Here is a 12,304-nt window from a genome sequence, read left to right as displayed (position 1 = left end):
CAAGAACCAAGTCAAATTGTACCCCAGATCATTTAAGAGAGGTTACAAGCTTGTTAAAAAATCTAATAAATATCCTCAATATTAAGTCTACTATATTTACATAAATAATAAAAAAAAGATATACAGAACTTCTAGAATATGAAGAAGATTTAAGTGGGTTTTAAATTAGAAGAACATTAGACTCCACAAGAACTCTCACCAGGAGAGTGTTTTCTTGCTTATAACAAACAACCTCACTTGAGACTCAGTCAGAATTGGGAGCCAAATAGGTTGTCTGTATATAGAAATTTTTTTAAATCCTAAAACCATAAAACAACCCTTGCTCCAGAATCCAAAAAATGCAACAAGAGAACAGTTCTCAAAGAATATAACTCATTAAAAGTTGGCTGCATTTGCGACACTTTCAGTGGTGCAGTAAATATATTGGTTTTGACAAATGTTCACATAGTTACCTGAGCCAGTTCTCATAAGTGAAAGTTTATACATAAAATAAACACAAGGAACATACATTTCCTTGAGTTGCCACATGAGCCGTACTAAAATTACAGTCTAGTTTGTATTTCTTTATAATTTAACCACTGCAATCCAAGAAATTACATTAAGGGGATACACCACACGCCTTACATTCCTCCTGCTTTCACCCTTTGTTTTTTGAGATCAGTATTTGTATAACTTTTCTCAGCTTTATCTGCTGAGATTTTTAACTGCAGCTGTACCAATCTATAATTTTAAAATTTAAAATAACTAACAATTTAAAAGAACTGACAATTTAGAGATTTAGACATTGCATGTTTTATGAACAAAGGAATAAATACCATACCTCCAAGTTCTTTTACGTTCAAAATTGCATTCTGGAATGGCACTGCTTTTATACTAAAACCTAAGAAAGAGAAATAAAGAGCATTAGTAAACTATTTGTTAAAAGAACCATTTGGAATTAATTGATATATATTCAGAAAAAACTTTTTCCATCAAGAACCAGGATTTAGCCTGAGAAATTCTGTTTTGATGTGTTTAAAAAGTCAGTTATATGGGGATGGGGTAAGAGGTAGAGGAGTGCCATGGGGTAGAACAAGAATAAGCCAGGATATGCAATGCAATTTTCAGTTATAAGTACCTGGCACATAAAATTTAGCCCAAAACTTCCATCCAGACCATATACCAGAATACATTTCTATAAAATCATCTTTTAGTGCATCTGGAGATAAAGTGGATAATTCAGACTACCAATAATATGAAGTGATCATCCTGCAAGTTTTAGGAGACCTTGAAGACAACACACAATTCAAATCACTGTATTCTTCCATTTAAACTTCAAAGGTGTTGGCTGTACCTGGATTATTAATCCTTTCTATAAATGTTATTAATGGAAAGATCCTTCTACAGACCTTAATTGGATGTATTAAAATGGTCATAAGCACACCGGAAACATCTATGAATCCTCTATTACCCTGATTTTTGCTTGAAACTGAAATAAAAATTTAAAAACCAAACAAATAAAAATCCACCACCAAAATGTGACCCTTAATTGAAAATGCAAGCAGACAAGAGAAAGGGAATGTGAAAGGCTCCCAGCCATATCAATGTATTATACACTAAATTTTGCACGTTCAGTGCATACATATATATAAGTGTACATAATACTTTACATAGGAAAAATTATGTCTGCTCTTTCAGCAAAAAATATCCAGACAGAAATTAAATTCATTTCCATCTAACACAAGTAGCTTCAACATGATTACATACCTGTGAACTGAGTAAAGAAGTTTTGAGAAAATGTGTTTTAGTTCACATTTATTGGCTACCATTAACAGAAACAAGATGGTTTTTCTCCCTGGTTAGACCAATAAGATATTACAGAACTCCTACGATAGTTAGTGCTAGATGTAATAGAGCAAAGGACAAGAAAATCTGAAGGAAATAATTATGAAATATTTTGAGAATTGTTCTCTTAAAAGAAATCCTAAACCCTTCCTAGAAAAAAGGAAGAAATGGAAAGGACTTGAGTGGGATTGATGAAAAAAGCAAAAAGATATGTTATAGCTTGAAACCTGAGTGGAGAAGTTGTCACATTGTATTCTTAGATTCTCCAAAATATTGTTTGATACACCACATTTAAGAAGATTTATTATAAGCTGCATACTCTAGATATGCATCATTTTGATTTGCCTTCCTCGTATTCTCCAGAGTTGGTTTTCATTCCTCAAGTTGCCAAATAATATAATGGTATTTTATTGCATCTCTCTAGAAAAACAAAATCAATTTAATTTTTAATTAATGGTATTTTCATTCATTCCTATGATAGCTCCATGCTTCAATTTATATTGCTATTACTATTGCTTTCAGGGTGTAAAGTGTTAAAGTATAATTTTTTTCTAATTTCTAATGAGAGATAAAGCTCAAGAGAGGGATAATTTTTTTAAAAAGCTCATTACTCTACAATTTCCTTTAAACTTTTTGAGTTAGTCACCTTTTCACAACCAGCTATCAGATCTCTGTAACATTGCCAGTAACACCACTATAGAGGCCACAGGTTAATTATTCACATTATTCATATTATTTTCTTGTACCTGTTTTACATTTTACTTACAGTTGTATTAAATAATCTAATGTTCTTGTAAACTAAGAATACGTACACTGAAAACCAGTTAGGGTTGCTAAGGCACAATCATAAAATTCAAGCCCATGAACCACAGCTACAATACAAAGCCATGTAACTGTAAACACAAGGTACTTGCACAACACTTAGTATCAGTTTCATCAGCAAATCAACCTTAATAATTGCTGCAGCCACTGAACTAGATTTCTTCAACCCCTATGACCTAACCTGCCCTCTTTCTGAACTTTTAAGCTAGGTATTCCCTCTTCTTACTTCACATGCTTGTTTCTGGTTTTTCTGGTGCTGTTTTGTTCTTGGTTTGATTTTTGTTGGTTGCTTGGTTTTGTTTTGGGATTCTTTCAATCAAAACATGTTTTTCAGTATTAGGCATTCTGGTTCATCCTTATCAAGATGCCTATTCAAATATTTTGGACTTAAGATACCTCATATCTGTGGTTATACTATCTGTTTTTATGTATCTTCTCATTACCACTGAAACTTTCTATAAATTGATCCTTTGATTACAATCTGCCCTTACTACATAAACAAGCTTGTTGCTCATCTAAAAATCTGGGATTATCACAAAAAAAATTACATTTATTCTTTTCGTTGGTAGAATATACCACAAGGCAGCAGGGATCAAGTATGTGCAGAAATAAATCCCAATTTAAGTTTCAGAGCATCACTGTCCTATCCTCTTTTACACCATGTTCTCCTCCTTTCCCTCCAATATATAGTGAGACTGTATCCGTGGAAAGGGGTTTTAACCCTTTAAGCGCAGCAGAAATAAGATGCATAGCTACATGGTCGTCTTTCATGACAGGAAGAAAGAGACAAGTTTATTCAGAAACACACTTGGTTTTAAAGCATGACTTGCAATTCCAAAAGTAGGGAAATGGTGATTGGCTCAGAGAGAAGATACCTCATTCCCAGGGCCTGGTCATGCACCACAACAGGTGTTCTATCTTGTTATTAATTCCTTTTTATTTTGACCAAATTATCACTCTGGGAGAAATTCTCCCTAGCCTTGAGCTGGACCAACTTATCGGCTGGGAACAGAGCTGAAAAGCTCCAGCCTGGAATATTTTTCAGGCTGTAATTTTCTTACTTTCTCTATATGTGACTGTCTAAAAATCAAAGTAAAACGAGAAGAAAGAAACATTTTAATGTGTGTCTACAGTACAGTGCTACTGTATGCTATGGTTCTGCTTCATTAGACCACACGGATTCAACTTTTAACATATTCCAAGTTGTATGTGTTCATGAACATTCCCCAATGTATAAACAAATACTGAAAGAGCATTGTGGTAGTTCCAAAGTGATCCATTAGGATCAAGAGCAAGATAAGTAGGCTGAAGTTCTCTACAGCTTTTGCTATGTCTTTCATAAGTCATCTTTGGGCAATATTCCAACACACCATGGAACAAAGGCAGCATCCTACCTGTGGTAGACACGATATTCTCTGGGCTTTCGCTGCAGAGCTGAGACAGAAGACTTGTCTTGCCAGAACCAGAGAGACCTATGCAAACCAAGTCATACTCAGGTCGTGGTGGTGGCGGTCCCTTGCAGCAAAGTGCTCTAAAACACTGCCGGGGTAAGGCAAAACAAACAAAACAAAACAGAAGGGAGGAAAAAAAAAAAAAAAGAAAGAAAAGGAAGAGGTTACTTCTCTTTTTGGGCAAATGTTTATTCATTTAACCTTCTAAGAAGGAAGTTTATAAACTTATAGGCATTGGATAGAAGCAAATTATGATTCCAACTTAGTATTTTGACTAAGTCAACAATTAATAGACTAAGACCACCTCAACTAAATCTAGAAAAACTTTCTAAGAAAACAAATATACATGTTAACTTTTCACCTAAACCTCAAAAAGCTGTGAGGGATATGACATCCATTTCCCAAGTAGCACCAACCATTTACACCACAAGACAGGCACGTGCCCTATACAGCTCTGCAGTTTATTATGCATGAGTTTCCTTCCTGTGCCAATTTCATGCAATACCTAGTATGAATATCAGAGCCAATCCTCAGCTGCTGACCAGGCTCTACCTGTTGTCACAGAAAAAAATCAGAGACCTTTGCTCCACTAATGTCCTTTCTGTGCTTGCTTTGTCACGCATTTTAGCTCAGAATAACAGCTGTTAAATGGTACAGCTTGTAAATAAATAAATAAATAAACAAATAAATCTTGCTGGACATAGATTTAGTAAAAAACAGATAGGTCTCTCACTTTCCCTGGAGAAGTATAAATTAATCACAATGTAAACAAATAAAAATATCTTACACAAAGCCTACTTCAGATTTCTGCTCACTTCTCCTACACAGTTTTGCCAAAAGTAGGCCAGGTTCATCCAAAAGGTTCCTTAGGCCCTCACTAAGCTCTTCAGTTCTTTGTTTATATTCAATTTAGAAATTTTTAATGTAAAAATCTAAAAGCATAGAATTCCAGGAAAGCAAGGAAGTTTAAATTTTATGTAGAGAGCATAATTACACACTAATTTCCAAGGTAGACTTCCAACAGCCCAATATATATATATATAAATAACTTTTTCCCCAGTATCTGCCACCTTTATATCAAAGGACAACATCTGCTCTAATAGGGAAGGGAAAACATGTCTGTGCAATCAGCCCTTTCTCACACATTCTGTTTTTACATAGTCCCAGCTCTTTATTTCCATCTTAACCACAAGTCTGCACTGCACTGATTGCAGGATAAGAAATCCTGCCTTTACAACCTTAACCTAGTTTGTCTTGACAACTGCCCAGGTTTTCTCACTGAGGGCTACTGGAGGAGAAGAGAAACTGAACTGATGTCAGTAAGGCTCTAATGCAAACAGTGGGGTCTGACCCTGTGAGCAAGTCGTCCAGTGAGAATGTGATTATAAAAGGACGGCTCACTCAATGCAGAACTTTAATTGGATTCTCTCAGTATAGTTGGTAAGCTATTACACATGCTGCCAAAACAGTTTTTATTGCTTTGAAGAAGCAAAACATAAATTCAGTGAAAACTACAAAACTACTTCAGCATCTTTTAAAAGAGTGAAACCAAATACTTTGGAAGAAGTAAGAATATGTACAATAATATTTAAGCTAAATAAAGGCAGCAGATTTTAAAAATAATAGTTTTGCCTCTATCAAGATTTGAATCAAAAAATTGTTATCTTAAGAAGGTTTGCACTTTTATGTGTCCATACCTTAAAGGAACCAAGTTGCCTTCTATCTTTATTTACTGATGTTCTATTAAATTACTGGTTTATACTTATCTCACAGGTTCTACAAAGCCACAGCAAACTATTCTACTGTGGTACTTAAGTGAGAAAGACCAACTGAGTTCATTGAACAAGATCAATTCCTTTAAATAGAGCTTCCACTTAACGGATATCCAGCTGAAGGCCACATAAAATCCTTCAGAGCTGGCCAGAACTCTTGAGGCTGTGTGTCAGACTCTCTACAGCTAGTCTTTAAAAGGATTCAATTTGTCCCTGTCATCATGCCATCTTTGCAACAACCTCCTGATGTCACATTGAAAAGTATAAAGGAATAGATGAGCTGATGGAATTCTGTGCTTCTCTGTCCAGCCACTGTGCTGGTTCTTATGCAACCAGACATTACTTTCGAGCCCTGACAACATCTAATAACACATAGTTCTGTGAAAGACAATTTCTGCTCTCTGCAGAATATATATGGAGGCTCTGTAGGTGACAAGACAGGTTTCGTGAACTTCAGGATCTCTCTACCACAAACTCCTTAAGTTTAACTTGGTCTGGAGAGTCTTTATATGTTGTGGATGAAACATATGATCAAAAACTCAGGTCAGATTGCATCTCCAAAGTAGCATATGTAGACTCACCACCCTTTCACTTATCCTTCACTACTAAGTACAGTTAGGCATAAAAATTTCAGACAGATCCTTAGAAGACAGGAAAACATGGCTCCCTCCAGACCATTCTTGTATTTTATTTGATATGATTCCTCTGTCTTTGCTATATTCATAACTTTGTCCTTCTGCTAGGCTAATTTCCTTCAGTAAATTGGTTTAGTTGTAATGAAAACAATTTTTTAATATTCCAGCTTCAAAAGCTGCTGAAACTTAAGCTATTGTGTATAGCAGATAGCAGTAGCTGAGATGAGAAATTCTAGAGCACATTGTAGGGGATACTTGTAAAAACAGATTTAGACTTTATAAACTTGTTTCGCAATGCTACTTACTCAAGCTCAATGAACATCTTTCCCATTGGAAATATCACTACACAAACAGTCTGATCACTCTCTTCCTGTTCACTCAGAAGCCTAAAGTTACCTGCTCCCTAACAAAGTCGACGCCATTTAAGCATCCATTATAGAGACTAAACATTTATTGTCACAACTGAGGCAGCTGCATCTAGTAGCTACACAGTATCTGTGGGGAGTAGAAAATTCAAAAGTCACCATGCAAATAAAATTGCATCTTATATTCTGCATTTTATTACAGACAGGAAATGGATCGTGAAATATTTTATAACCATGGACTAGAGTTACACATTATTTAAGATGTCGTCACATATTACAGTGCACTCTGAAAACCACAGAACTGCAAGAAATGTGTACCAGTAACTAAAGAAGTCATTCCAGAATTCCAAAACACAAATATATCAAAAACATTGAGAGAGTTGCTCAATTCACAACCAGTGGTCAGTTCTTTCCCAAACCAGCATACTTTCCACTCCAGTTAGTCAACCCAAAAGACATAAAAGAAACTTGAATTAACTTGCCAGACAAGGACCTGGAAGTCTCCTCCATTGATTCCCAAGCCTGATTTGCTCGATGGGCAATAAAATCCTGCTTTTTAGGTATTATGAAACAAACTCTAAACCCAAACAGTGCCTCTTAGAGGAAGTGTCAGAGCAGATAGAAAACACTGAACTACTGCAAATACAGGGTCAAGCAGAGCTAGCTGGCACAGTCACTGAAAGGTTGCTTGGGATATGGTAATAATGTATTCAGACCCCACTAGCAACAAAAATGGAACATTTTTTTGAGCCTTCTCATCCTATCAGAGTAAGACCTTACTTAGTATAAAGGAAATGACATGTCAAATGTCAGCTTTCATAATTTTTGAGAATATCACACTCAAAGCAATAGCCACTGGATGGGGAAAACAGGCATGCAAAGAGAGGGAGGCATGGAGAGTCAGGAGTTCATTGTGATGAACAAACATATTTTTAATTACTGAAAATAAAACAATACCTTTTAATCCTTAATTACAGTACCTTTTAAAAACTGTATGCATTTAATCAGTTTTTGAAAAAAAGAATGCATTTACCCAGGAAACTGGGAGAAATAGGTGCTGTAGTCTGCAGACATCTTTGCAATATTCAGCAGCACTTTTACTTCTATTTTACTTGTCAGTGTGTATGAATGCTGCATGTGCATGTATAATGATTTTATAAGAGTTAAGAGAAGAAACTAGCCAGTTCTACTGCTCTTCACAGATTTCTAACCCAATCAGATGATTCTGGGTTTTAGGCAGATCAGTATTTATGCTGATATCCTAGACAGTGTCCCTTTAAAGCCCTATGGAGATTTCTTCTGGGAAAAGCATATTGTGTTTATAGCAGGGATGGCCAAACACTTCTGATATATATGCTGCTCTGAGATTACAGATTGAAGCTCTGGGCAGCAAATATCCCTGAATTAGTACTCTCTACAACATATTAAACTGCCTCCAGCTGTTGAGTCTGTCTTTGCCTACTCATTGTACTTCTCGTTTCACTCTCCTTTTTGGGGTGAAATACTCCATTATTTCTGCTTTGTTCTGGACCCATCTCCTGTCTGTTTCTTTTGTTGCCACTATTTAATAGGGACAAACAGAAGCAAGGGATTTCATGCTTAGTTGGTTAAATACACATACTCTTATGGAAAAATACCCTAAGTTAGTGCAGCACTAATGCTAACAAACCAAGCATTCAGAACTCTTGAAATACAGAATTAAGGTTGAAAGCTCAACCCTAACTCTGCTCCCTTCCCCCCTCTTGGTTATACTTATGGATATGGTCTCCTTTTACAATTTTTTTTTCGTTTAAGGTATCTTTGAACAAACAGACTTCTAGTACTTGCACACACTTATATCCAGAGGACTAGTTAATCATCTGAAGCTGCTGATAAAACTCATTTATTTTAAAGAGCAAAATTTGCACACAGTAGGTTCCATAGCTCTAAAGTTGGCTGAGATCACACAAGCACAAAGAAACCTCAAACACTGAAGAGATAATGTGAAGGGGGGGGCACAGTGACACAAGACAGACAGTTACGTTAACAATAGGAAACAACTGGGAACTGAATGCAAGTAATAAAACACACAAGGCACCAGAATGAAATTATACACTGTGCAGGGATGGGGGCGTGAAGGATAGATATAAATAAATTTAACTTTAACTGTATGAATACTTTAAATTAGTACAACAAAATTCCATGCATTTCACAGCGTGAGCTAAAGTTGCAGGCTCCTCAGTTTCCAAACCACTGTACAGGTGCTTATACCTCTACAAAAAAACCTCAACAGGGTTCATCTTCATCTATATGACTTCAGTAATAAGGACAAAATCTAGGATTGCTGTCCATTTTGTGCTTACCAAAAGACATGAATGTAAATGCATGAAGCCACTACCAGCCTGAGTGATGTTCAGCACAGATAAAAACCCCAGCATCATGACTAGACACCTTCTCTGACTGTCCACAACCTCATTAAGCAGTGACCACTATACTCAAGATCCTCCACCCAAATACAGGGTAAGAATCCAAACTCTAGTGGAAGGCTCAAGGTCTCCTAACCTGCTAGACCATTCCTCACACAGGATAAAGCAATCCTCTAGCTTAACCTGGCAAGGTAGCGAATGTCAGCCCACAGACGGAACCAAAAGAACTCCTCCTCCACATGCATCTACTCCTCTTCAACTTTATATCAGCCTGTGCTGTAGAAAAACCAACAAGTATAGGCATTAAAGACTGTATAACATTAAAAAGGACAGAAGAAAACAATTCCTCAAGGAAGTAAGGCAGTTTGAAAGAGTAAACAGTTCTGGTGATATTCTACCTCACAGAAATCATAGACTCATAGATTCTATGATTAGTTGGGTTGGAAAGGACCATAAAGATCATCTATGCCCAGCTGCCCTGCAAGGGACTGAGACACTTTCCACTAGACAAGGTTGTTCAAAGCCTCACCCAACACTTCCTAGGATGAATCATCACAGCTCTCTGGACAACCTGCTTCAGGGTCTCACCACCCTCACAGTAAAGAATTTCTTCCTAACACCTTGTATAAATCTACCCTCTTTTAGTTTAAAACCACTCCCCCTTGTCCTATTCTCCATGCCCTTGTCAAAAGTCCCTCATAGCTTTCTTGGATGCTCCTTTCAGGTGCTGGAAGGTGCTATAAGATCTTCTTAAGCATTTTCTTCTCCAGGATGAGTTAGCCCAGCTCTTCAGCCTGTCTTTGTAAGAGAGGTGCTCAGGCTTCCTTGTTCAGGCCTCCTCTGGACCCACTCCAACAGCTCCATGTCCTCCCTGCGCTGGGGACCTCAGGGCTGGATGCAGCAAGTGGGGGTCTCACCAGAGCAGAGGAGAAAGGCATAATCCCGTTCCCCTGCCCTGTTGCCCACACTGCTCTGGATGCAGCCCAGGACAGTTTGGGTTTCTGGGTGTGAGTGTTCATGGCTGGGTCATGTCCAGCCTCTCATTCACCAGCACCCTCAAGTTCTGGCCAGGGCTGCTCACAATCTATTCTGTGCTCACAACCTATTCTCTGCCAGAGGTGCTTGGGATTGTCTTGCCCCAGGTGCAGAACCTTGTACTTGACCCTGTTGAATTTCATGTGGTTCACATAGATCCTCCTCTACTACAGGAGATGAAGTAGTTACATATGGTCTAGAGCAGGAAGCTCAAATTCTGCCTTCTGGCTGTGAAGAAATACATTTGGATTCATTGGTTGAAATTGTTTACCATCCCCTATCAAAAGCTTCTTGGTATTTCAGAAGAGTCATATTCTAGAACCTCTAAAGAAGCAATAGTCTTAAAAAAACTTTCTACATCCCTGGTAGTCCCAGATGTCATAAGGCACAGGCTCAAGCACTAGAACCAGACAAATTACACTGACATATTAATGTTTTAACTTATTTGATAATTCTTCTACCAAGAGAGAAGGCTTAGAGGAAATACAGTTAAGAATGAAGAACTGGATGACTTCTGACAAGCCAGATACAACACTGCCATTCAAAGCATATAATTTCAAAGGACTACATGGTCATGATAATACAATTACAATGGGTCAAATTGCAGGAGATAATTTGTTTTATCTGATATCAGATGAACTGCTCTTAGATGAAGGCTTGACCCAAAGTTCAGGAATCATAAAAATTCAATAAAAGCAGTCAAAGATATAACTTCCCTGGAAGAAGCTGTAAGGCAACAGGAGTCCTTTCCCTACCATCAGCCAAAATAAACCACAAACATCACATCCAAAAGGGAAAATGAGCCTCTCTGACCTTAATCTTTTGCATACTCCCTATAAAATCAAAATCAAATTATGATTCTCCTTTACATTCACACTAGAAGAACGAATGAAGTAATAAATATCAAGTTGTAGATGTACTCAGATATTCAGTGAATTAGTATGATTTAAAAGCCTACATAAAATTAAATGTCAGACAGCTATGATAAACCAAACCTGAGTCAACAAACAGTTATAAGCAAATGCACAGGTGGTACTCTGAGCAGAAGACAATCACTCGCTTCACTGCAGTGTCAAATCAAGCTCCAAGGGGGCTTTTGGACACTTCTAAGTTCCATCAAGTGTAGAATTATTGCTGAAGTTGTTTCCTCTCTGACAGTTTGCTTTCCACTTGTTTTATTGCACAAGAGTAATTCATTCAATCCACCCGTCCATTCACATTTAACAGCAAGAGACAAAGGCAACAAAAAAGATGAATGAAAGCCTTTGCAAAGAGTTTGTTTCACAACTTAAGGAAACACAACCACACTAAAAAAACCCCTGAAGAATCATCAAAAATACCAGCAAAAAAGGCAGTAGCAGCACCACCCAAATGTGCAAAAGTTAAGGACATGACACCTCCTGTCACTTCTAATTTCTGGTAAGGATAAAAGATGTATACATTTTTTTCTTCATACGCCCCCTCAAAAAAACCACACAAATAACAACTAAAACAAAATCACACCTTTGAGCTTTCAGGTTTGCTAAAAGTCATTTCTGCACAGTTTCTGAAGCAAACCATAAAAAGCTTTTCCATTATTTATGTGCACTATAAGATGGGTTACCAAACAACTTTTTTTTTCAGCATAGAATGAGTAATTCTGTTCTGTTCACATGGGATCACAAAAGCAGACTACTTGGTGTTCTTATATTTTTTCTGAGTTGACTATATGCCACCTACATGCAACAGCATGCTTTGTTTCTTTTTTCTCCTCAAAAACTATTCACAAGTACACAAGACCTTGATCATTCATATTCAACATACATGGCACACATAGGACTACTTTGGTAACAATATCAAAAAGAGGATTTATCGAAACAGTAGAGTGACACCTTCAAGCCTCATGCCAGAATGGATCAAGGGGAAAAAATCAGAGAAATATATCTGGTGCAAAGAGAAATCTAGCTAGATGGAGGTAAATTAAGACTTGCATTGTAGTCCATGCATTTAAAAAGT

At 37.0% G+C, this 12,304-nt stretch overlaps 1 protein-coding gene across 6 annotated transcripts in view; it reads right to left on the bottom strand.

Annotated features, from left to right (window-relative positions):
- The window catches only part of ARL15 (ARF like GTPase 15), a 227,468-nt gene that overhangs the window by 141,461 nt on the left and 73,703 nt on the right, over nucleotides 1-12,304 (bottom strand). For all 6 annotated transcript variants that reach the window (XM_088157349.1, XM_088157350.1, XM_088157352.1 and 3 more), the window contains 2 exons: nucleotides 4,041-4,185; nucleotides 821-880 (listed from right to left, as the gene is read on the bottom strand). In XM_088157349.1, the coding sequence (XP_088013475.1) occupies nucleotides 821-880; nucleotides 4,041-4,185 (205 nt within the window). The remainder of the gene's footprint in view (nucleotides 1-820; nucleotides 881-4,040; nucleotides 4,186-12,304) is intronic.

The sequence above is a fragment of the Sturnus vulgaris genome, chromosome Z (assembly GCF_052056855.1).
Source record: "Sturnus vulgaris isolate bStuVul1 chromosome Z, bStuVul1.hap1, whole genome shotgun sequence".
Taxonomy (NCBI): Eukaryota; Metazoa; Chordata; class Aves; order Passeriformes; family Sturnidae; genus Sturnus; species Sturnus vulgaris.
The sequence above is the reverse complement of the archived record's forward strand: the minus strand, read 5'-3'. Positions and strand labels throughout refer to the sequence as shown.